This window comes from Bombus pyrosoma, linkage group LG8, assembly GCF_014825855.1.
Source record: "Bombus pyrosoma isolate SC7728 linkage group LG8, ASM1482585v1, whole genome shotgun sequence".
Lineage (NCBI taxonomy): Eukaryota > Metazoa > Arthropoda > Insecta > Hymenoptera > Apidae > Bombus > Bombus pyrosoma.
In genome coordinates, this window is record NC_057777.1 from 2,395,283 (window position 1) to 2,422,066 (window position 26,784).

Below are 26,784 nucleotides of genomic sequence, written 5' to 3' on the forward strand. Positions count from 1 at the left end.
AAATAATATTTCTTAACTTTTATTTGCGTTCTAATCGAGGTAAAGTTGGTCATAAATTCGAAAGGTCAAGGAATTCGTTTCCATTAACCGATATAACTCTGCATAGAGAGACTGAAAGCATCTCGCTGCACCAAGAGAACAATGAAAAGACTCATCAAACTAAATTTTCAATTCTCCGGTAAAATTACGCTCCGGCTGTACGATGACCGAAGCCTGAGTTTCCTCCAACGCAACGGTTGGAATTATTCTACAAATTGCTCATTTAAAGTGCAGAAACGTCAATTTCAACGGCACTCTTGCTTCCGTTACAGATAATAAAGCAATTGTAAGTACAGAATGAAAGTGAGAATCGTCGTTCTAGTTTTCTTATTTCGCTTTGATTAATTTCTATTCTACCTCGAAACTAGATCGAATCTAAATTCTTGTTCCTTCCAGCGTAATAATCGCGATAGCGTCGTAGTATAAATCTATTTGCCCTTTTCGTTTCAAACGAATTGCCAAGTTAAAAGCTGTTTAACATGATTTTTCCAATATCCATATATTTGCGAAACATCCGAGTGCGTAACTACATATGCAACTGTTGCGGTGGCGTTCATAGTACGCGAAACGCTGTATCATGACATTTATTCGCCTGGTAGAATTTCGGTTACCCACGGTGACCACAGGTTAATTCAACGCACGTGAGTGTAAATACGTGGCGTGTTTAAAAATCTCTGTCATTCTACGGTTTAAATCGATATTTTGTTGCGTATCTATTATTCTGTCGACCGAATGAATCACGGAAAAATGTTTTCAGTGATTCGACAAAACGTAGATTTCAAAGAACATAGAAAGTGCCGATATTGGTCGTGGATTTACCGCATACCAGTGTTTCTCTGTACGCTGCGTCTATACGCTACACTATACAATACTCCATGTACAGTGTACGCTTTATAACGACGCGATGCGCGATCCATATCCGCAGTTTCCATCCACCGAAATCAGCGAATAAATTTTACTTTTTTAGAAACGATACGCAGTACCTGGTCTTAATTACTAAACTAAATACGTATCGTTAATATTGCTTTCGTACGTGTTTTCTTAAACTGTGATTCATCTCTTGAATATCTTTCCTGGAAATATTCTTCGATAGAAATTTTCACGATGCTTTTCGTGGAATGTTAATTACCTTTGTTTACTCCGAAACATAGAAACATATCGAATAAGGACCGATCAGAGACGCGGAATCACTATCGGTTGTCCGCATATCGCATACGTAGTTGTGAGTAACGATCGATGTACCTGTATTTCGAATTATAATTAATATTCGCTATAAGTGAAAGATATGATTCGGTATTTATTATTTATGAAAAATAATACGTATAGTATTAACGTAGATAAGTAAATGATTAATTAGAAAGAAGAGAAAATATCCTACACAATTAGCATGCATAATTAGTAATTAATATGCGTATGTTGCAGGAGCTCTCGCGATTTTACCGCACTATGAAACAAAATAAAAACGGGTGAATTGATCATTAATCAAATTATTTGAAACGATGAAAAGATTTAATTTTTAAAAAATCTAGCTTTCACGTACGAATTACGACGAACGTTAAGTTAATGATAAATAATATAGTGGAAACTCTGTTAATTTCCGGCGTCCATTTAAACGAGATACTATGCGTCACAGTTACCAGCGAAATTATGCTTAAATTAATATGATAATTGCGATTTAAAGCGGTGATATTTTAACTATTATTCAACTACTATTTGTCAAATATCCATTGTAATTGACGTCCAAATTGTTACAAAAATACAATAAAATGGCGTATAGGAAATGTTAGCAAAATATCCTATCGATATTTGTCAACTAATTTACACTTCGTTGCGTTTAATTCGCATTCGACGAATGTTCTTTCTTCGTAGAAACGTAAGAAGCATCGGAATGGCAAGGAAAGAGATTGAAACATTTCGAACCAACATCGGATTTGGCAGAAGGCGTTGCAGAATTATGTATACTATCCGTAATGTGAGCTTGTTAAGTCTGAAGTTTTGCTGAAAATATCTTGGTCCGTATTTCGAGTTAGGTCAGACCTAGGTCAGGGTTTATGTACTCGTTAATCAAAACAAACACTGGAGCAAGAAATGCAATCACACTGCGCACTCTGAAGTATTTAAACGCTTTGCGCTTGTGAAATAATGCACAGACTAGAGTACTAGAGGCTTCTTGCCGCGACTAATTAGCATCGTCCAGGAGGATCTTTTTGCATTTAGCGTAGGAAGGTAATGAAACTGGCTCGCGTTTCTGCTCGAATATAATATTCAACGTGTATGCTAATCGGTGCGTAACGCTAAGCTTAACCGAGGTTTGAATTGTGGCAGGACCACCGTTGAAATTAGTGTGGTGATAAAGTAGAGGTTAACTGCGGATTCAATTAAAAGAACATTAGATTCGGGGTCACGATTAAATTGCAATCAGATTTGAATTAAGCGTTACGTTTGCGCAGACAAGATTCCCAAGTTGATAATGGCCAACGTAGCCAGTAACCATGACTCCATTCAATGTTTCGTAATAAGACTTCAATTAAAGTACCGGTGATTTTTCTTATTTAGGAAGAACGTTTTGCCCGAAACTATCGGCCTCTGTTAGAAACGTAACGTTTCTTTCGCGGAGAAACAAACGTTCAGCCATCTATTATAATTATATCTGTGCACGATTTTAAACGTAATCGGCAACAGCACGCGGTAACACGTGTTTTACTTGCAAATACATTACTCAGGATCCAAGTTGAACCTCCTATCTTCAAAGTATATCGTTACTCTCGCGAATAACCGTTTGCTGGTTAACTTGCCGGTCCGTAACGCGACCCCATTAAATTTTCCCTCGTAGAAAACTGAACGCACATCGAATTCAGCCATTCTGAAATCGATAAAATATTCTAAAAAGTACATGCTCGAACAAACATTTACCATGCTGCAACCGCCTCCACTGGATCCCATCAGCTTGGAAGGATTAAATCGATCCTAATGTTATTGCGCTAAGCCGGAGCTTACGTCAAAACTGTTCTCATCGATGGTGCATGGCTGGTTAGCGACACCGAGCAAGAACCAGGGAATTTGCTTAAGTGCCACTAAGTAGACGCGCCAGGTATGAGGAACGAGCGTGTATTCATCGGCGATACAGGTGAATGGGCGATACAACGGTATCGTTGTGTACCGAAACGTGCTTATACAGGTACCCACGGTACTGTTTATCGACATCGACGTGAGGCTAAATTCTGACTCCAGGGACCAACAGAGATGCAAATGACTGTACTATATCACATTGACGATACACATTCATAGACAAAAGACAGGTGTTGGGGCATCGTTGCCCTCAGAGAGATTACGCCACAGTGAGTTAGAGTTTAGACTTGGACCATCGCGTTACATTGGTTTGCAGTTTTTACGACGAACAACGAATCGAAGGCTCGAGGAATTTTAGTCGACAGGGGAAAAAGCCCGCGTTACGTCGTTATTCTCTAATTGGCCTACGAATTTTGATACGATGATCGGATTCTACGTGAACGATCAGTTGGTATCTTTAATTCGGATATGTACGTACATATATACTGATAGAACTCGCTGACGTAACATCCTCGATCAGCGACGTCAAACGTTTTTCCTGCTCTGACAATCAATTATCGACCACGTTACAAGTTCGTTTTAACTCACTCGCTACCAGTTTAACTCGAGTCCGTGTCGAAAAAGTACGATGTTCGCGTTCCAAAAAGCTACCGAGAATTGAGAACAATCGAATCCGTACGATATAAAGTGGGATAAAGGTACGGATCATTTCGCGAGAGGATAATCTCTGTCGGTGTTCGACGCGATCGATCATTTGAGACCTGACCGAGATCGAGTCTATCGTCCAGCCAACTGTTAGACTTTACCACGATTAGACAGAGAGGCGAATCCGTGAAAAACGCCAAATGGCGCCAAGCAGCGCGTGACTTTCTGTTAGCGAGCAAACTTTACGCTTCAAGATCTCGAGGAAATGGGCTGAACTGGACAACCGGGGTTAGTCTCTTGTATATGTATACGCGACAAATTTCCACGGAGAATCGATCCCGTTTCAAGAAAACCACGGAATTCAGTGACGCGAAAGTAATGGCGAGTATACGGTTACGGAACTTGCCAGAGATATCGATCTGGCGGACGCCAAGATGCGATGCGGTTTGTATCTCCGATGAAATATTAGAACAGCGTTCGTCTTCCATTTTCAACCCTTTGCCCTTCGATGTGCCTCCCTTTCCAACTTTTTTTCTCCAAATCCAAAATGTCCATTTGCTTGGAAATGGTACTTGGTATCGCGAACGATCGTGCGTTCTCCGCGTAAACGTAAAATTAAAGGTACGCTGTACCTACGCGTACTGTGGTATTCGTGTTACGACGGCACCGCTTATTCCGCAAAAACTAATTTTGTAAGTCGTACGTAATTGCAGTGATACCTCGATATTGGTCATTAATCCGTTCCTGAAGAATCGACGAACATCAAATTGGACGAATATGCAATCAATTATTTCTGTAAGAACGAAGGAAAACGAGAATAATTGGTACTCAGCCTGGAACTGGGTCGGTAAATGACCCTAATGGTCAAATTTAATCATCGTACGTGCTTCCACGCTCTCTCCGCTTCCGTGCTCGGCGTTTAGCGTCAGCTTAAATCCTTTTGTCATTTTAGTTATCTCAATTTAATTGCGTTTTGCGACTGTAAACTCGACGGTTTTTGCTTGCCCTCCGTTTCGTCTTTTGTCCATTTCGTGTCATTCTCTTCTCGTTCTTACTCATTCTTTGGCGTATCCTTGAATCACCAACGATACATTCCGAACAACCTTCTTTCTTTCGAATGTTGCAACTTGAGAAGATGCTAGCAACGGTGGAATGAGAAACAGGCGACAAAAATCAGTCTTCAGGGGTTTTAAGGGACTTCGGACAAAAGAATGTTTCGAATAAAAGTTAATCAGTTTTCGATCGACTACAAATTGCGATATTAAGAATTTCAAGAAGAGTTTTGCTTCGATCAAGTGTCTAGAGTCGAATCTAGCTTTTTGAACGGAACAATACATTTTTCTGTACGCTCTTTGATGGATTCTCGATTTTAGTTCTACAAAAGAAGGTAGTAAAAGTCGAAGTATTTTGTCGCCGAAAAAATGTGACTAATACAGGGACGGACGAATACGGAGGTTTCCCTGTAACTGATAATACGGCAGGACAGTGGAACAACGAGTCGACTAACATATTGTACATATATAGCTTTAAATTAGTTTCAACTCAGAGACATAAAATTAGAAATGGTGCGATGTGGATAAGCGATCGCTCTTTCGTTTTACGTAATAATTCTTTCAAGTTTGATATAATTGATCTTTGACTTTTGATATTATTCAGAACGGTACAACGTCGTGACCGAGCAAACCTGTCGATGCTAAGTGGATGTTACTAATGAAAGATTTTTGTTAAAGATTTACCATACTTCTTCGGAAATAGGTAACGAATGGAATGGCGAATTCCTTATTCTTGTTACAAAGATTGCAATTTCTGATCGGTTTCGTTTAATTTTCCATCGCTTTTCCAACAAGTATTATTTATATCAAAATGCTGGAATCGAATGCTCCGCAAAGAATTATTTTGTATCGCATGGCTTTACGTGTAAGGGGAATATAAAACCAACCAGCTACGTGTTTGATACTTCCATAAAAGCATCGGAATGTATCAGTTTCCTACGAAAAGAGTTTAGTATCGGTGTTACAGTTCTACTTAATGCAAAATCCTTTTTTCAGGAAATATACAACTGACGGAAATAATATTTACGCTATTTTTACATATTGTAGATTCGTCTCATTTATATATAAACTTCTATATCCTTTTATCGACATTTACATCCGGCTGCTCGATCTCTAACTCCATTTTTCAATAGCTTTATCCGTGCTGTGTTTTCTTTGCGGGTTCACCAACAAAAATCCAAAGTACCGAGAATTTGTTTCGTCTGTACGATAATTCCAGCGTTTTATTCGGTTTTGAAATATCGAGCCGTGATTTGTAGGAAACGTCGTTATCAAACGTGTGCTCCTCTCGCGTTATTTCAATGGCTTTGAACTACATAATAGCAAAGGATCGAATCGTGATCGTTAAGTTAGGTATCAGCTGCATCGCATCGGCTCGGCTCGGCTCGGCGCAGCGCAGCGCAGTCCGATTTTCCTCTTTGACGTCGACGTCGCAACCGCCGATGGTCGTTATAAATTTTTATCGCGGCAAATTTTTATCGACGATAGTAAAAATGTTTCGGCCGTAAATCCATTTGGCTGGAAAAGCGCGGCGTTATCGTGTCGCCGGCCTCCGTGTTCGTTTGGTGAATCCGAATGAATACCGAGAATCGCCGAAACTCAGCCGGATTCGCTCGACCAACCAAGTAACATAACCGCCACACGTTCCACCATCCTTCTCCCTCTTAACGTTTCCTCGCTTCGATTAAATATTTACAATACACTTGTACACCAGCCGGTCGCACAGAACCATCACGATACGATCTGTATCTCGTCGATGCTTCGTGTTTCTGTAACAACAACAACAACAACAACGAAAAAAACAGAGAAAGAAAAAAAAGCTAGAAAATTGGGGCGTTTATCGTTTCTCCTGCTACTCGTTTCCATATGTTCCGCCGCCTGTTACGATGAAACGGGTTAACGAGTCAATTTTTCGCTCTCCCAACAGGAAAAGGTAAACTACGAAACGTCAGGTGGACACTCGAGAAAAAATCGACCCTTTAGACTTTCCCTGCGATACGTTCGAAACACGTTGCATTAATCGGCTTAAGAGATCAATTGCCATTTGTTTATAAAGAGTTATCCAACGTGATGAGTACAGTATGAATTTTTGATCTCTTAGTTTGATTAATTTAGTCAATGGACAGTTCGTTCTCCGAACGTTTCTCCTTGCGGTCGTCTTTTGTTAGTAGAGAAGCGAATGAATGTCTTTTGAATGACGAGCCAAAGTTTCGAGCGGAAGAGTACAAATTTGGCTTAAGATGTGAGTCAGGGGTGCTCGTGCGTGCGTTTTCGACATTTTTACAGCGTTATATGAAGACGTCTCGTCGATGTTTCTGCTTGGTCGTGTCGATGCTCGACCAACAACTACGTATACGTCTACGCTAAAAGAAAATCGTATCGTGATTATGCTAGGTTGCGTGGTAAGGTCGTAAGGGGAAAATGAGTATAGGAAATAAAACGATTTATGTTGGTGAATCAGTGAAATGAAGCTTTTTCGTAATACATACTTTTTATTACATTCCCGCTACAACACATACGGTCTTACGAATGGACATTCTTTACATCTGCAACAAACTTCGTGTTTAGTAACAGTTAACATATTTTCACGATGATGCGATGATAATTATCGTACATTTCTTATTTATTAGGTTCGTACATTAGATGACGCGTTATTATTGTTCTAAAAGGATGAACGTTAGTACAAAATGTTAATCGAAAGTAACGTAATTAGTCGGCATGTGGAGATATATCTTCTTTTAGAACTTCTATCAAGTATCGTACACTGAACGTGCTTTATACATGTACATATATACGTGGCAGCTAATGGCAGTGATTAAACAATTTAACACGTAACAAATTGACTACCGATAGTACGTACGTATTAAATAGACAAATTAAAGTTATCAGAAAGGAAAGATTTTACCTGCTATCCTTGAAACTCTCTGCTGTGAATTTTATCATCGTTTTTTCATACAACAACGTGCAATCAATCTTGTGTATTTACGTTCGTCAATATTCAAGCTGATCACGTAACTTTACGTGTTCGCCATACCAATTACGGGCTACGTCAAACAGCTTCGATTGTTTACGTAAAATGTTAGTGGAACTGAATATACAAGAAACAAAATGGATCCAAATTACAGCGGTTTCCATGAATTGTAGAAACAGCTGATATCGTAGAAAAATCACCTATCCATACGCAAACAATCCGAGTTGTACGGAGAGAGAGAGAGAGAGAGAGAGAGAGAGAGAGAGAGAGAGTGAGAATGAGAGCGCAAAGACGAGACTATTGCATAGTATTTCTTGGCACAAAAATTCGTGAAAATATTTATGCCATCGGTAAATTAATATCGCTAAATGTATCTTGTTAGAAAAATACAAAATTATACCGTCTGCCAGTATAGTACATACGTAAATATAACTTGGTGAATCGGATAATTTTCAAACGCACAGATATTACCATGTCGCAGAGAATATCGTGCATTTCGAAACTTTAGTTCATTAAGCCGTGATGAATAAACAGATGAAAAATATCGTAACCAGCGTACAAAAGTCTTTTTTCAAACGATGCTTCGATACGCGTTATTTACGCAGGGGTTTCAAAGCGACGAAAAGTAAAGCGTTCGCACGATATTTTATGAGACATTCTAATACAACGATCCCTGTTGTAGGTCATCGATTATTTTCACAAACGGGAAGGCGATTCAGACGAACAAATAATATTCGAATAATATTTCCACACCTCGAATATCAAAGTTTACTAAAAAAAAAAAAAAAAAAAAAAAAAAAAAAAAAAAAAAAAAGTAATAAATCATATCGTTATTATCGATGCTTGATCGAATCACTATATCGAAGAGCAATGAAAACTGTCCATTTTGTTTCTATTTGCACAAGAAAGAAAGAAATAATGCAGTTTCGAAAGCGCAACGTCATTCAGTTTTTTCAAGTTTTCATGATAGAGCCGTAAAATGTTGACGATTAATTACCCTCGTGTACAAATTTTACAGATAATAACTCATTCACACACTGACTTCGCATTTATACGGTGTTCCTGTATTCGGAATCAATCAGTTGGACCTTCGACTCGTTAATCCGGATGCTCGAGCGGCGGAAGTCCCAGTATAAACTCACTGAGAGACGCGGAGCCGGTGCCGGTGCCGGTGCCGGTGTACGCCGTACGCCAACACGTTGAAGTAGAGTTTCCCCGACCTCAGATGAACACAATGAACCAGTTTACTGTGCGGTCGGCTTTAGCGATGGGCATCGGATTCAGGTCTGCTCGTGAAATAAATTTCAACCGGTGCGGTGCTACGAAACATCGAAAAGTTTCGAATCTTGCTCGAAATTAGAAATTTTAGTTGATATCCAGAAATTGTTCGATATTTCCAAGCACAGATTTATGGAAATTGAAATACTCGGAAGATTTTCTTTAAAATTCGTCTGGACGAAAAATCGCTTCTACTTGAAAAGTTTTCGCGAATCTTCGCAGCAAGGCTAGGCTATATACAAGAACGTCGTACTCCGCTATCCATTTTGTAATTTTACTTTTCCTCGATGAGTTAAGTAAAACGCAAACTGTCTAAAATAAATGGCGTACGATCCAACGCTTGTTTGTATAAACGATGCATTGAAAATCTTTCGATGTTTCTACTGTTCTTAATTCCGAGCAATATTTCAAAACGCTCTCTACTTCGAACTCAATCAATACAAATCGTTTCAAGTCTGCCGCTGCTCGTGTCCGCTGCTGCGTTAGCGCTGGCGAAATCGCATCGAGTGTAACATCAAGAACATTGTAAAATTAATCGCGGACATGGCGGCGCGGCGTAGCGAGCTGTCGTTATCGTTTTTGATGTCTTCCAGCCCGTAAAATACGACTTCGTTTCAGTCCAACTAGTCGGTCCGTCGGGAAACTTGAAGTCGGGAAACGCGACGATTCGAAAACTCGCGCGGATCACTCGTTGCAGGCGAGCGGCAGTGTGCCTAGCACTAGAACTTATCTAGTCTATTATACGTACACGGATATGTGATGGTCTCGTGTGTCGATCCGAGATCAACGGTCTGCCACGGTAAACTGGGTGTTGGGTAACTCTGGTCTCTCGTATATCCCCGAATTCGGCTCGGATTCGATGGAGAACCGGTCGACTCGATTCGAACTGTGGAATATTGGAATGAACGAGTGCCAGACAAATGGAATTCGTTTCTTTCTCGCGCGGATACTTTTTCAGGGATCTGTGGATAAATTTTACGTCGGTGAAGCGGAACGTAACAGAGCTCTGATTGTTCGAACGATGCACGACGTCCACGTTCAAACTGTTTTCTATCTTTTCACTGCGATTTTACAGCTCAGTAAATATTTATCGGAGGAACACTCGCCCCCACCCTCCCAAACTCCTCTCTCTTTTGTCTCTATCCTGATATATTGTGATTTGAAAAATGTTTTTTCGGCGCGCAGATTTTCTAAAAAAATTGGAATTTTTGTTTCGCTATTTTAACATACCGCGTGTGGAAGTGTACAGGTTTTACGATTCGAAATACACACGTAATATTTTTAGTTACCGACAAGCAATTGCGAAAGCGGACGAATCACGAGAAACTTTTGAATAATCGGTAGAGGTATCTGGAAGACGACCGATACGTTACAAAATTTACGTTTACGTTTACGTTACAAAATTATAATTACCTGAAAATCGAAATTATTGCTTGCAATGGACGCTGGAGATATTTTTATTGCAGGGGACCGTCGCGAGCGATCGAACGACGAAAGCAGGTAGAATATCGATAAAATTTGCTTGCAAAAATATTGACGTATTTCGAGCGATCATCTCGAGGATTTCGTAAAATTAGGAAAAAACTACTCGCGAACTGTTCGAGCGCGTCGCGTTTCGTCGATTTTGCTACTAGTCGATCGGCGGACTTTAAGGGAACCGTCGCTTCGATGGAGCTCTAAATATTTGTCTGCTGGAAATTCAAGCGAACGCAAGCCAAAAGAAAAGCAGCAACTCTAGCTTCCGGTATTCGAAGGGAATACCGTGCCGTGAGGTTTTGTCGTAATATTCGGGTCACGGTGGATCCTGGAGCACGGGAAATATGTTGCTTCTTATCCAAGAATCCGCGAAGACCACGTTGCGTTGTTCACAACTTCCAGCAGCATAAACGTTTCCAATTATTCGCGACTCGTGTTTGCGCTTGATAAAATGCATGTTGAGGATAAGCGAAATAACGCGTTCCCATACTCTCGTACCACTGGTATACGCGCGTTTTACCATGTAAAATTTCGCTCCAACCTGCTCTGTACTTTCGAATTTCTCGACTTTCCTATCAACGATACTGGCATATCGTTGCAAGCGCGATGGACGCTAAACTGATGTTCTGACAACGTTATTCTCCATGCTAGGCAACTCGTACTTCTTTTCCGATCGGTTTCATGAATTTGTCGATCGAACGTCATTTACGTTTCACGACGATATGCAATGCCAATCAACGAACGTAAAACTTTCCGTGCACACACGTATCGCATATGAAATAAATGTCTGCACGATCTTCGTCAGCACGTTCGATGATTGAAAATAAGAAAAAAAGTTATGCACATGTAACAAATTTATCGATATATGTATACAAAAAATAAATTATATGACATATACAAAATTAATACGCGATACGATTGATATAAAATAAATTTTATTTACCATTCACAGGTAATAAGGAAATATTTCATTTCAACTTTATCCTCGAGCGTACTCGCGTTCTACTTGTCCGTCAGATAGTTTCCTATTCTACTTGTTACAACAGGCCGCCTTTTATACTATCTCCTTTACTCGCACGATAGTCTCCCCTCTCATTTGCTTTCATATCCACATTGTTATTTCGCTTGTCTCATTAGATAGACTCCTGCTTTTTCTCGTCGTCATCGTCGTATTCGACGTTTATCTTGTCTCGTAACGTAAGTGGAATAAGGTTTTGATCTATAATTTAAATCGTTCTTCAAATATTCGCACGATAACACAGACAGGAATATCTTTCTTTCAAGATTTCGCTATGAATTTCAAGCTTATTCGCGACAGAAATTTACCGAAAGAGTCTCTTGAATAAAACACAATTTTAATTAACATCAACGCAACAGACTTATTTCACAAAGAAAAGCGCGTAATTAACTTCGAAATAAAGTTACAAAGCGCACTTTGAATACGGCAGTTGTCTTGCACTATGTACAAATAACGCGCAAGCGATTAAAAAGTTCATCAACGTTGTAATAAACCTTTTCGCAATTAAATATACGTCGCACAACGAGAAAGGCAAAGTTCTTTTGTTTGTTTGCCAATATTAACTGCAAATAATTTATTATCGGTGCCGGCATGCAAAGTTATTGTATCGTTGTAATTCGAACCACATAGAAAAGATCATTAGATCGTTTTGGAAACAACGAAACCAAATATTTCCATGTAGAAAATATAAATGGAAGATTACGCGAAACGAAAATTACACGAAAAATGCAGAAATTCGTGCCAGTATATCGTAAAGGGGACAAAAGCGGCCACGAAAATGTTCGCCCCGCAAAACGACCACGCATTTCTATGAAATTTTATGTAAAACGTTCGTAAGCAAAAATTTCGCGAGTCGCAGGACAATTTTCGATTAAATTCACTTTGTTATGAAAGATCTTCCAGAAATGTGCAATTACAAAATAGAAAACAGAAAAGAGAATAATTGGAAGCGAAACGCGGCTCGAATAACGTTATTTGACATTTTGTTAGCTACAAGCAAAGCGCTTTAATCGAAAATAAACAATTTTAGGAACGCGCCGTAGAAAATCTGGAGGGTTCTAGAAATGTGCAATTTAATTTACTTTAATTCCATATTATAATCTTGGGCATTCTTTTTTAAAAATCTGTAAATCTCTCGTGCGTTCGGAAATGTAAAAAACACTTGAAGTATCTGTTACTTTAGCTACGTACATAGATTATACTATTTATACGTCCGTAATTCAAACACTGTTTCGTCGAATTAAAAAAAAAAAAAAGAAAATTACTTCTTTCACTCTTATTATATGCGCGTGAAACATGAAAATTACCGTGCGGCGTTTATCAATCTGGAAAAAACAAAAAGTCCCGTTTAACTGCTTCTTGCTGATCCTCTTACTAAAATTGTATTTCGTACAATTTATAGTTAACGACGAGATGTTTGTCAAACACAGGTTTCTTTTTATCTGTTTTAATCGTATCTAGCTGATAAATCTAAACGTAGTAGCTCTTCTACCAAGCGGCGGCTAATCAGGTTACTATCGACAAATATTTGCAGACTAATGCACTTAAGCTTTCCCCCAAAAGTAAGTATCATAAATATTCCCGTCGCAGCAGTTCATCCGATCCCCCATCACCGATAGGAACAAACAGAAAATCGTGGGAATCCGTAAAACCTCTGGGTTAATAAAAAGAAGATATATTATTATCCCACGCACATTAGATAGCACGAACCGCTATAATCCAGCAATTTGTCAACTGACAGGAATCCGAAGAATTTCCTTTCTTCCTCCGACACGTTTCAAACGCGACTGTAACTGCGATCCGTTCCATTTTTGCCCGACAGACGAGCAAAAATCGAGCAACTTTTATGCAGCGTTGCAAATTTTCTTATACCTCGAATCGATTGTTCGAAAAAGTTGCCGGTTCGTGGCGCAAGGATAGCCGAAACGAAGCGACGCGTGGCGACGCAGGGCACACCGATACACCAACACCTATTAATTTCTCTGTTCCTTTCGCAGGTTGGTCGTTTGTCACTGTCAGGCGATACTATTAAACCAGGTGCTGCTACGTGCCGTTTGATCGCGAAAATTATTGCGGCTGCATGTGGAATTGTCACGGTACAAGTAGCGCTCATGAGGAACCGTCTTTTGTCGTGACAACACTAACGTGTACTCGCAAATTCTAGAACCGTTCCCGTGTACGTGTACGTTCTCGATCAAAAATAAGTCATTTTTGACGAGGTAGGTCGGCAATCATGTGGCATTACCAGCAATAAAGAGGCAATCGAGGATATTAGGTTACAAGCGTTCGTGGAAACGATCATTTTGTTAACTCTGACGCCTAGATGCACGATTTTATTAGCTTCTACTCGTAAATTTCCTCTTAGAATTTATATATGTAAATTGACGCTACGTCGTTCACGAGCAAGTAACATTCGATCGAAATTTATCAATAGAAAAATTCGAGTATCGTGAATTTGTCCGTGTTTCTTGCAGAAAACGTTCCATCGAGAAATATCGCCAGTTGCGATTAATCATGCGTGTGTGTGTGAGAAAGAGAGAGAGAGAGAAAGAGAGAGAGGCAGTTAGAGCGTTCAGCCTCTAATTATATTTCGTCCTCGCCATGAAATGAAACGCGTGGTTTAATTAAAAAGAATATTTAATCGTAGACTTTAAAGCTGTTACGAATGAAAAACACAGTGTCTCGTGGTTCATTTTTCTGAATGGTTCCGACCAAAGATAAGGTGTTTGACTGAAAGAACCGTATCGCGTAACAGTAAGAACGCGTCTCGAAGAAAAATACAAAGCAAGATCTCTATGTGCGTTCTGAAGGTTTAATAATCCAAGTTCCACAAGTCGAGAATATTCTCCATCGGACAAGGTCTTTTGTATTACGAATCTAACGAGACTGGAATCGATCGGTACGCGAACATGTTCTGGAACAAAAGTTCGTCTCCTCTGGGTATCGTTCGAGTACAGAGCTCTCTGCATTTGTTCTAATGACAAACTCGACGCTGTTCGTCGCACTCTTTAAAGCACAACTTTGACGTCGTTCGCTAATGCGGAACGATTTAAAGGGGGTGCGCGTTTCATTTCGTTTTCTTCCGTTTCGTTTCGTTTCGTTTCGTTTCGTTTCGTTTCGCAACACGGCAATAGCAAGGAACGTTACCGAAAGAACGTGGCAGTGATCCAACTTGGCAGTTACTCGTTGTACTCGTTAATTACGAGAACGAGCCGCGCAGATCCTTGATTATCGCTGACGCTAAGAGTTCCTTGGATCGCACCGAGTCCAACTGCATCATACTAAATAGCCATTTACATGTGTCGAGTCCTCCTCTTCTCGAGATTTCGCTCGACTCGTTTCCCCTCTTCCTGCTGCACGAAATGAAAGGAGAATCACGTCCGCGAGTTTGTACGAGCCGCGTTACAAGCGAACTGACTCAACGTCTTCTCGGACAAAGTACCACCACTGAAAAACTGTTTCACTCGCGTCGCGTCGTCGTGATCGACTCGAAACATCTACGGATATCAAAAGAGAAACGGAAAGTGGCCACTTCCGAGCGATCGGTCTGGGAGACACCGTAGATTTACTATTCCCCAGATGGAAACGATTTGCACCAGCTAAAATGATCGATACATCCACGGAGAGCAGAAGCAGCGAGGAGTCAGTTCCACTGGGTCACTAGATGCCCGATACACTGTAGCTTTCGTTCGTTAGGAGTCTCTTTGATGGTCGCTGGCCTGGCTGCTTTCTCGTCGCTGTTCGGTTAAAAGCAAGATCGAGGGTGATATATAAAGGGTTGAAGGTGGTTGCTGCTGGTAAAGACGACGCTTCTTTTCCTCGGTCTCGCTCGCTTCCCTTTTTCTCTTCTTCGTCTTTTGCCTCTGTTCGATTACGTAAAGGAAAAGCGATGTTTGCTCATGTCCTTATTGGAGGAAGGCTTCGTGATCGACCAGTCACCTCGCGAACGAACCGGCGTGCAGAAGCAACAGGAGCAACGCGAGTGTCCTCGTTGCCGCGCCGCTGTTGCTCGAGTTGCCGTGTTGCATGGCCGCTGGATGTTCTCCTGTAACAAGCAAAAAGCCCGGAATTACCTTGCGAACTAAATCAGTCGCGACACATTTTGATTAACCTATGGGGAAGCTACGCGTGTTCACCGATTATTTCTTTCGCTTATCAGTTACTTCTGCGAGGTCTGTCGGCGACGTTGCCCGAATTTACGAATAACCGATTGTAACGGGACTGTGAAATCACGTTGTTGCCGAGGTCGACGTTCAATCAGAAAATTGGAAGCATCGACAACAAAGAGATCAAATATAGAAGCAAGATACACCGCTATCTATCAACCGTTACTCGCGTCGAAAGTGTTTACAAAGAACGAAATGAAAATTGTCGATTCGATCTAGGAATTTTACGCAACTAGTTCGAGCGTAACGAGTTGGCTTTCGTACAACGTTGTTTAATGAAATTGCTCGCGTTTATCGAAACAAATATCGTTATCGATTTCCTACGAAATTTCCCACAATGGCTTCGAGTCGGTAGAGTACAAAGGATGCTGTACACATTTTTTTTTTCCACATTTTCATTTTTCAACACGCGCTCGAGTACACGTCGTATCGTCGACGACGCTGCATTAAACGACAAAGAGAAATACTAATAAATAACTGGAAGAAAAGCTCGCGCGCGGTACAACGTGGCATTCTACCCGTACGATAGTTTATATAAGAGTTTCATTAAACAGCGCTCGACTCTGTTCCCGATCTACTCCGTTGGCTGTTCATCGGGTCTGGCTCTCTCCTATCGTCTCGTGTTCCTCGCATTTATGTGTGTCTTTGGGTTTATACTTGCAACGAGTAACGGCCCGGGGCAACGCCATGGCATTTCTGTCACGCGTATATTCTTGCCTGCTAAATGCGGCAGGATGGCGCAGAATGCCGAGAAAATCGGCTACCAGGGGATAAGCCGACTGAATTGTTCGGGGATGACAAATATAGAGGCTCGTAGGAGTACCGCCTGGTGTATACAGTGTACACTGTACACTGGAGAGGCGCGTACCAACGTGCACGTGCACGTTATCAATTTGAGAACGGCTGCGTTCCACTTTACGATGCTTCGACCAACTTTTTGGCCAAATAGTTGGAGGAACGCGTTGTTATCGTGCGCTCCGACCAGGGGGAATCGAATACGCTGCCGAATGTATATTGGAACGTGTGCGTTGCTTCGAATCGAATTTTCCGAGTTCCGATTGAAAGTTACGTGGCTGCGTATTGTCGAGGAAATTTCCCCCATCACCAGCAACGTAAACGCACGGTTAGTCGTATCGTTATTGGACGGTAGCATCTACGCGTCAGGATTACGCCAAGCAAACCTCGCGGTCTGTCAAAGAACGATGAAACATATTTTTCAAAATTATCCGACCAATTTATTCATCCACGCGTAAGTTTTTAAGATAATAAAATGGCTTTTAGTGGCGATCCATGTGTTTTAATTTCATCCTTAGAACCAATTTGTTTTAAAGCTACCGAAGTTAGACCTGCGTAATTGACCGATCAAGTTTGGATCGTTAAAAGCTACCGACTATTTGGAACGTAAATAAATAGGCTGATTCGAATAAACGAAAAAGATCTACTGTCAGCCATCTAATCAACAAAGAACTGAAGAAGTCTACGCCACGGTCGTTTCAAATTTCTCAATAGCATTCGAAGATCGTCTAGAAGAAGGTAGCCTGGACTATAGGATATTTAGAAACTTCACAGATGGCGTATAAGATATACAAACGATGTAAACAATGTAATTGCCATTAGCGTATGAAGCGATTTAATAACATTTCTGACGTTATTCGTGTAATTGCTACGATTATACACCCCCTTAATTTAATTTGCTAATTTATGTTCTCTCTAGAGGTGGTTTGCCGATACTGAAAATTATCACGATATACCCCGGAAAATCATGGAATACAAATAATTTTAATCGAGTTATTAACATTATTGCATATTATTAAGGGCGTATCGATATAATACATTAATTATTACGTATCAACGAGACAATTTAATTTAAACGTCTGATGATCGCGCGCATCGATGTTAGTCAACGTATCCGTCAACGATCATATTGTTTTACGAACCTGATAAATATTTCCACATCTATAAAAAGTATATAAGTAGATGAAATTTCCATGTACGATAGTGCGAAACATCAATATCGACGATTAAACATATGGGGAATTCAAATGAAGGAAACATATCGCAATATGAACGTTTACATTTATATTTTCTTTGATGACGGAACGCGTTCGTCAATGTTTCCAAAGTTCAATCAATTTGAACTGGAATTTAACGCTACCTTTCAAAGAAATTTATCCACGGCGGAAGAGAATCGAGTTCACATACCGAATTTACCAAGTTTCGGCGTGACTATCAGAAAATTGGAAAGGCTTCTACAAAGTATCGGGCAGAAAATTCGAATATCCGTTGCAGCATGTAAGCTGAGCCGGAGGGCATTTCTTCGACGAACACCTCTGCGATTTCGCCTTCCCTTTCCTCGAATATATTCTTTCTCGGAACGTTCCGCGGCGACTCGGCCTAATTTACGGTGGGCGATTCGACGAACGGCCACGCGTTGCAAGAAGCACTCATTTTTCAATGAAAACGACCATCAGCATTCCACGGAAAAAGGTAGCAAGCCACGAGTCTCCGCCGTTGCAAATGTATTGGCAACAAGAGAACGGTCAGCTTTTACTCCCGACGTTGACCGAATCGAATTTAATCTCATTTGTTGACGAAAGCTCGCTTGTCTCGACAGTTTGCCATTCCTCATCTCTCGTTGCTTATCCTGTCTTTCCTATTTCTCTCTATATCGATTACATGGTCGAACGTCTAATGAATCACCGCGGTAGTAACTTCGCTACTGATATTTAACATCGGAGCCAATGGAGGACGAAAAATAGAGATAGAAAAACTTTTGGGCCAACGGTTAAACGTCGAATAATTTATTACCGCGTCGAACGAGCGACAGTTTTCTTCGTTCGTTTCTAAGTAAATAGACGAAATCTCACGAATAATTCGCAAAAGTTTTCAACCGTAACAAGACCGTATTCGTCGTACGTTCGTGTCGAGTGTCGAGGGTGCAACGTTTAGACGCGCGTCTGATTGTAGACGTTGCATTGTCGGAATAACGGGACACGGGCCAAGGCAGGTAGAGTTCCTATGGCTTGTCCAAAGCGTCGATCGACATTTACCAGGGCCATGGGTCTTGTCGCAAAACAACCTCTTACAGAATTCCGTCGAGCACCAATCTCCGAGGACAAGAATAGTCCACTTACCCTCTTTTTCTGAGAAACGCATTGGAAGGATAAAAGAGGACAGAGCAGAGACTACATGGCTCCGTCTGGGGACACCGCGTTAGTTTCTGGAACTTGTCCTGACAGAATAAACAGAATCAGAGAGCAGCGCAGTTCGATTCGGCAAAAGTTATTCCTGCAATCAGGCTTCGGTTGTAAAGTTTTCAAAGAGCAATTAGATTCGAACTATCATCCTAAATTATCAACTGTTCGCTATTATTATTAAGTACGCCATTAATAATCTGTGTACTGTTCGCATTCGTCGTAACTGTAGACGAAACATATCGTACGATACTCCGTGATACTCGACCAACATCAATTGCCAAGTATTGATAAAAATTTAATAGAACGACTTTTGTATAAGCACGTCGATATTTAACGACTGATATCAAGAATCTTGAACGATCGAAGCGAATACATATAATAAAGGAGGATTTCGAAGTATTATTATCGATTATTTTGATTCATATTATCTATAAATATTCAATATACATAAATATTTAACAGGTCAGCTAAATATTCATGATTTATCGTGATAGGTGAACGATCATTGGTTTAGGATAAAAAGCACGATATGTATCGTGTCTGAGAATATTTTCTTTCTTGTTGCAAAGGAATAATCACAAACTGTACGTACGTTTTATACGATGATACGTATTTTTCTCTCATTTAACTCGCTTTGGGTATCGTTCGCATTTGCGGCTACTGGAAGATCATAGGCTCTAAGTATTTTCGCGCACCAGTTCAGCACAAAGGATGTCGTTAAATTAGAAAGGCTACGGAAATTTCGAAATCCTCGGGTAGGATGTCTCTTGAAGTCTCTTTTTAAAAGGATGAAAAAGTTTATGGAATCCGTCAGGAACACAACAACTCGGCAAAACACACTTGTCTCGCTTTAATTTCAGAGAAGTACACTGCATCCTGCCAACTCGTCCCAAGTATTTTACGAAGGAGCACGACATTTTCAACACGTGTCGAGGCTGCGACTTCCCTCTGGAAATTTACGAGACAATTTTGACAATTGTGATACGTGTTTGCCTTTCTGTTATTGAATGTACGTATGCATTTTGTACGGATGCGCGAAGAAACAATATTAAATATGGTTACGTACGTTCTCGTTCGAAAACCGATCAGAAACGTCGTCGAATTTTATTATATAGAGAAGTATACATATAGAAATCGGAAGAATAGGGGAAGAGTTACTTAACGCTTTGTCAAATTTACGGGAAAGTTTCTTGAAAACGTTTGCGATTTATGACGGCCTCGCGGCTCACGGGACTATTATCCCGGAAAATATCAAGTTCTTGAGCAAGCTCGTTCAAGATTTTAACAGGTAAAGTAATCCGCCATACGAAAGAGATCTACGTGGCTATTATGTTCCGTTGCGACACTCGCATAATATTAAATTACCTACTATACATAAAATGTTTGGCGCACTTTTAACGGTTTACGTACGCACACATCAGATATAAACTAAATAAATAATAAACACGTACAGTAAGAAGCTGGATGCAACTTGAATCGATTTAAACGAAACAACAGAGCTTATAGGGAAATGCAAGTCGAAATGCAACGACGCGATAATTTATGTCGATGATATCGCTAGTTGGTCGATCCAAGTATTACACAGTAGCTGGAGTGCTGGTTAGAATAACGTGCATACGTTACGTAATCCATCTAGCGTATTCCCAAGCAGTCTCGGCATAAACTTCTTAATGTACATCCTGGATGTACACTGCACAGTGTGCACACGCATGCTGTTGAATAACAGATGCGAGCACACCTCGCGCCAATTGCGTAGAAGAAAATTCCTTGCTGGAAAAGGGAGGCGTAGCATGGGGCAGCAGTAACGTTCCTCCGTAAGAAGAGCACGTAGCTGAGAAGGGAAACTCGGTAAAGTAAAGGTTGGAACACGGTGGCGGCAGGACTAAACGGCGGAGAACAAACTGCGCTTCCACGGGCATTAATCAAGGCTGGAAATCGCGAGAAAGTGCTTAGGATTTCGAGGGTTCGAGCGAAGTAACCGAAGCTTACGTAACGTCGGCTGTGTATCGGCGTGTGCAGACTGTCGGCTCACGGTTTATGCTTCGTTTTAATGCTTCTACACCGATGTGCATAATCTTGGTTTCCTTTTGGTGCCAAGTTCACATTCCTGCGTATGTTGCGGTTTCCATATACTACGTGTCATGCTCGTTCTACTGTATTTACGCCGTCTTCTCACCATCCTTACCAAACGTACGACTGTCGTTAACATCGAGGATTTGGCTTATTTCACGCATCTACGCGAACACGGTGGAAATTAATTATGCGATACTGGTAACAAAGGCACCGATCTGCGACAGACTCGCGACATATGAAACGCTTCCCAATTTACGACGGAGACTTTTACGTAGCAACTTGCGACGTTCGCTATTTACGTAGAATATTACTTTCACGAGATTTGACAAATTGTTTGTAACATACAGTTGGAAGTATATTTTATTTCGATAAGTAGATACGTATTTGGTTCGTCGATCGTGTGTCAGAGATTGACAAAGATCTCTCGTAGAAAAGAGTATTTATTTGATGGATGCTAACACCCAGGTGGCACAGTCTCAACAGCATCATCAATTTTCAGTGAAATCACACGTGAGTTCGCTCCCATGTTGCGTACCACAGCAGTTCGCTAGTTAGAACCAGCGACAATCGATATTAGGCTATAAGGAGTTAATTCAACTTGGCAAACTTAAGGACAAACGCAGCTATTCTCATAATTTTGCGCGCATCGTAGCCAGTGCAGAGTGAAAAATCGTTCGCACCAAATGGAAAATGAACGCGTATGTCACGCGTGTACGAAACGCGTTTACGATATTCTTTCGTTACGATATTCGTCTCATTGAGTAATTGATTATCGATTATCGAGAGTAGTGGAATACGTTTCGCACGGTTTTGGTGATTCAGCGTGATTGAAATTGGCATAAGCTTGCGTTATACGTTACGTTTGTACGTAGAAGGATATTTGCGAGAAAAATAAACGGTGGATATGTTGTAAAAAATTGTGTTTTTTTTCCGTGGATTCAAGTCGAGGCACATAAATAACGTACTCTGATAAAATTAGTTTGGCCAAAAAATACTTTTCGGATGAAGGTGTATCGAATTACATCAGTGGTAGCAAAGGTTGGACTTTTGGACACGTATCGTACGTGAAAAGTTCAAAGAGTGCAATTTTCCTGTGCCTTTACCACGTAGCCCGGTTTGAGTTCCAGTAATCCAATCAAATCTGGAGACGTAAAGAGAGTCTTGCCGCGTTTGCACTGGTCCGAGTTTACAGATGATAAAAACATTCGAAATCGGAAAAACTTGGGCGCCAGCGAGACTCTTGGAAAAATCGTCACGAAAGTCGAGTCGAGGATACTTTCAGCGAAAGAGCAATCTAACCAGAACTGTCGAGAACGGGCACACAACTTTCTCCAACTAGAAACAGAAAAACTTCATAAAGAAGAATGATCGACGCGGCCGATGGTGTTCCATTTTAGGTAGATTATGTTCAAAACTTGTGATTATACACAATTGGTGCGTATAGCGTTATGATTTAACGATTCAGCGTTTAACTTTTACCATTCTATAAATCGCACAAACGCTACGTTCGTGTCGTTGGCGTTTATATTTGTTCGACGTAACGAATGAAAATAATCTTCGGTTGCGAAGCGTGAATTATTTTAGCGAATAGAAGAAGTTGGTGTTGGCTTGAAAGCGAAGATAATTATACGCTGAAACGGAGCAAGGGAGCAAGGAAGGCGAAGGTGAAATTTCTTTTCAGCGTAAAGCGTTTCAATCAAAATGTAATTTTGTAGCCAAGAGATGCTGGATTACAGGTAAACCGTTTAACCAAGAAGTTTCTTGAATTGAAGCTTGGTAAATACTTGTAATGCTATAATACCTACCTTATAGTTGCGACATTAACATTCAACCGCGAAACAACGTTGTTCCGATTAGAATCACGAATTGTAATTATACGCGAAGAATGAGTTGAGATGGTCTATGTAATTTCGATATAAATCTACATATCGACGAAACGAACGAATCAAATTTTCAGCAAATGTATATTTAACTGTAATATTTCTTTTTCTATTGTCTCAAGAATTAATTATTCGAGTTGCGTTATAATTACAGGCAGGGAATTTTGCCGCGTAAGCATTTGAATTACACGTTATATAAATCATGGCCCGACTTGCGTCAAGTTTGCTGGAACTAGCCGACAGTTGCATTTTATAGTGAATAGTTGCGGCGTGGTATGAATCAATATTAGCTTTACGGCGAAATTATTACTACGCATATTAATGCTAATGTTTATCATTCATAGTATGGTCGCATTTATGTCACCGTGAGTGATACTCAATATATGGACAAGTATTATCAGTAAAATTGTACTTAACGTATCGGTCGCACTTGCAATTAGTTTCAGAAGCGTCGAATTTTGTCATATAAGTAATACACGCCGTTGAATAATTTATGCCATCCTCAATGGATGATTAATCCTATGTTCGTAAAACGAACACATGTACTACGGACACGTTAATTTATACGCGCTTAATTCTTGTAACAAGGCAATCAATAATATTACGGCGCGAAATCATTCGCGTGATTCCATAAATATTAATTCCGCCGTAGATTTATAAATTGCAACGGTATGCATAATACATTATACATAATTATTATTTTACTCCTTGCGAACGGTTGTTCTTTAAACAATTACATCATTACTTCGAGAGATTCTTCGACGGTATTCCGGGCCAATAACTTTCTCAAATCCAATGTTGAACGTTCGAATAATTTTTCTAGTCACAGATACGATCTATTTTATAGTAAATATACCGTAAACTCTATGCATGTATGCGTATAGTAACTGCATTTAATATCGAACATCTGAATAATCACTTTGAACGTTCCCCAAAAGGAGAAACATGCTTTTCCTTCGATGAAATTAGCGTTAAAACACGACGACATTAATAGATACGTTAATAGTTAATTATGCAAAAGTTTAAGCGTCTTAAAATCATGGTAAAAGACGTAAAAAAAGGTCAAACGCAGCGACTTAAAAAGATGCTGCCTAGTATAGAACACCTAGGAAATTTGTGAAGAAACCTCAGAAAACTATATTTTTATTATAAAAATTACATTTAAATAAAAGGGACATGCAAACAAATATCATCCTTTTTTTCATCTTGTATCATGTTATATCAATTTTCTTCGTCTTCTACACGTTGAATACGTGAATGACGTACCTAAAGCATATCCTTCGTGATTCCAATGAAAACAGCGAACGCATTGGACCCAGTATTCGCTATTGTAATATAAAAATAAATACAATTCTGTATCATTATAGTCAGTAGCAACGTCATTGATATCTTTCGTGTTAAGTACACTCAACGTGTTCCATATCGGATACACGCGTATTTCACCGAAAAAAATAATAATTATATTTAAAAAAAAAAAATAAATTTAACGGTATATTTGCTTTCAACGATCAAAAATAAGGAAAGCTCAAATACCAATATTCTTGTCTTTTGCTCTTAATATTATTAAGAATTTATTTGAATTTTTCGCTTTCTAATATTTCACGTTATTGATTTCGTTAGTTGCTTGCCGCGATGTTGCAGCGTTTCATAGTAAGCGCAGTTACCGTATCATCGAATTATTTTATAATTTTGCCCATGTGATTTATAGACTTCCTCCTTGCTACATCGTATTAAACACTTCGATTGTGGATTATTGCATGTTTCGTGGAAGGAAAGTGTTGCAACGAAGTGTTCCAAGCGATCACGAGATCGAGGCTAATTTTCGAGCAAAAGCGATCGTAGGAACGATCACGAGAAAGAAAGCAAAGAAAACAAAAAGACAAGTTTGGAATATTTTCTTTTCGTTTCTGGTTCGACGGTAAAAGTATTTTTAATTAAAGAGTTCTTTCGTGGCTCGAGGCAGTTGTAAAAAGTCTTAGCGTACGGTTCTATCGAATTTCGAGCGAAAATCGATACCTAGGACACGGTAATTAACAAGTTTAAGATGAAGTTTAAAAGCCCGTCGACTTGCCTCGTGTTTCAACGTAAACCGAATCGTTCGAAATTCGAAAATGTGAACGAAGGAAAAACGAAAAAAGAAAAAAAAAAAACGAGGAGAGATGGAAGGGAGAGAGAAGGAAACCATTCTTGACACTCGGTCGGATCTCACGTACCATCAAGCAAATAACGTTTCGAGCCTTTCTCGCAAATAAAACTGTCGAGAGTTTCGTAGCGTTCGTTTTTAATTTTCCGGCGAAAGACGAAATTGAATCTGCAGAGTGAATAAAGTATGCAAGCGTTCCGTCGAGATCTGACCAGCCAAGTAAATATTTAATTAAATTTCTCAACAGCCGCGGCTTGAACACTTGCGTTGTTTCCACGCCTCGTTTAAAACACCGTGTCTCTATTTGATTACGTTCCTCCTTCAATTCCTGCTGTTACTTCTCTAGGATCTAATACGCTCTCTATCCCTGTTTCATCACTTTCTGTCCAATTATTCTGCCTGAATGATTTCACTGGATCTTCCGTATTTTCATTAACGCATACTCTTTTCTTCTTTCTTCTATCTTATCTATCCATTTAATGCTTTTTAGTTTCTTGGCTTCACTTTTATGAGGACATGGATTAGCTTTCAAAAAAATATTAGGGGACCACGGGAGAAACGTACTCTATCGAGCAAAAGATACCCCGTTTCTCTGTTACTTCCTTTTTACCCCTTTAGGGATGAAATTTTTCAAAACCGCTGAAAAACTCGTACAGATTTTTGAAAGACACCTATGCGTCAAAGAGGAACGTTGTAACACCAAAGGGACCGTTTTATAATTCACGTCCGAATCTAAATTCAGCCCTTCAGGGGTTGAGCAGGGAAAAATCCTGAATTATGTTTCCATGCATTTGTACGGGTAACGTTCCTAAGCTAAACCGAAACCGGAATCTCATCCGGTCAAAGAGATATCGAAGAATCCGTAAAAACACATTTTACCCCTTTTCATCTCTTTAGGGGATGAATTTCAAAAAATCCCTTCTTAGTGGGTGCTTGCGTCATGCAAGGAATATATTTCCCGAATTTCATGTTCCTAGGCTCAGGAGTTTAAACTGTGCATCGATGAACCAGGACATTCGATTCCGTATATATATCGAAATCTCAATATTTCTTTCTTATTCCAAATATGTAGCTCACACGATAATCATTTTTTGTTTCTGATATCGAGTGTGCCACCCGGAAGGATATTTTCCAAGGCGTCTTTCTCCCTGTACGATGGTGCAATTTAGCAACGAACTTTTACTTACATTTTTACTTACTGAAGAAATATTGTGTTATAAAATGACGATAGAATAAACAAGTATCTTTTGTTAAATTTCCGAAAAAGAATAGGTTTTCCTCAGGAGACCCCTTAATTCGAACATGCTTCGATTATTATTACCATCGCTGCTGTAAATTTGGTATTATACGCGTACTTCTCTTTATTGGTTCGAACAATATCGACATTTGCGTCACGCTACGACAAAGAAGCATACGGTTCCATTTAAGAAAATAGATCTCGTTGAGAAATTTTATTGCGTGAACAGCAGCCCTTGGCAGTGCCTTTCTTTATTTCGTATCGGTCATTCGACGCGGATAAATCGTTGTTAACAACTTTCTCCGTCGTATAGTCATAAGCGGTGAAACAATTGCGCCCATCGGTAGATTGCACCACCTTTATAACGAACGTTCGGTGCAGTACCAATATCACAATCAAGTTATGGCTGTATACGAACTCACATATGCACGTAGTATCATTTATCTCGTATCTCGAAGCTCTATATTGCCGAAACTGACTGCTGATCTAGCCAAGAGTGACACACGTGTTCATTCCACAATTGTAACGTTGCGACATATT

At 40.0% G+C, this 26,784-nt stretch overlaps 1 protein-coding gene across 6 annotated transcripts in view; it reads right to left on the reverse strand.

Moving 5' to 3' along the window:
• Positions 1–7,277: 7,277 nt before the first annotated feature.
• LOC122570212 (basement membrane-specific heparan sulfate proteoglycan core protein-like) overlaps positions 7,278–26,784 on the reverse strand; it is a 258,404-nt gene continuing 238,897 nt past the window's right edge. For all 6 annotated transcript variants that reach the window (XM_043732254.1, XM_043732249.1, XM_043732252.1 and 3 more), the window contains one exon: positions 7,278–15,593. In XM_043732254.1, coding sequence (XP_043588189.1) covers positions 15,484–15,593 — 110 coding nt within the window. In that variant the 3' untranslated portion in view covers positions 7,278–15,483. The remainder of the gene's footprint in view (positions 15,594–26,784) is intronic.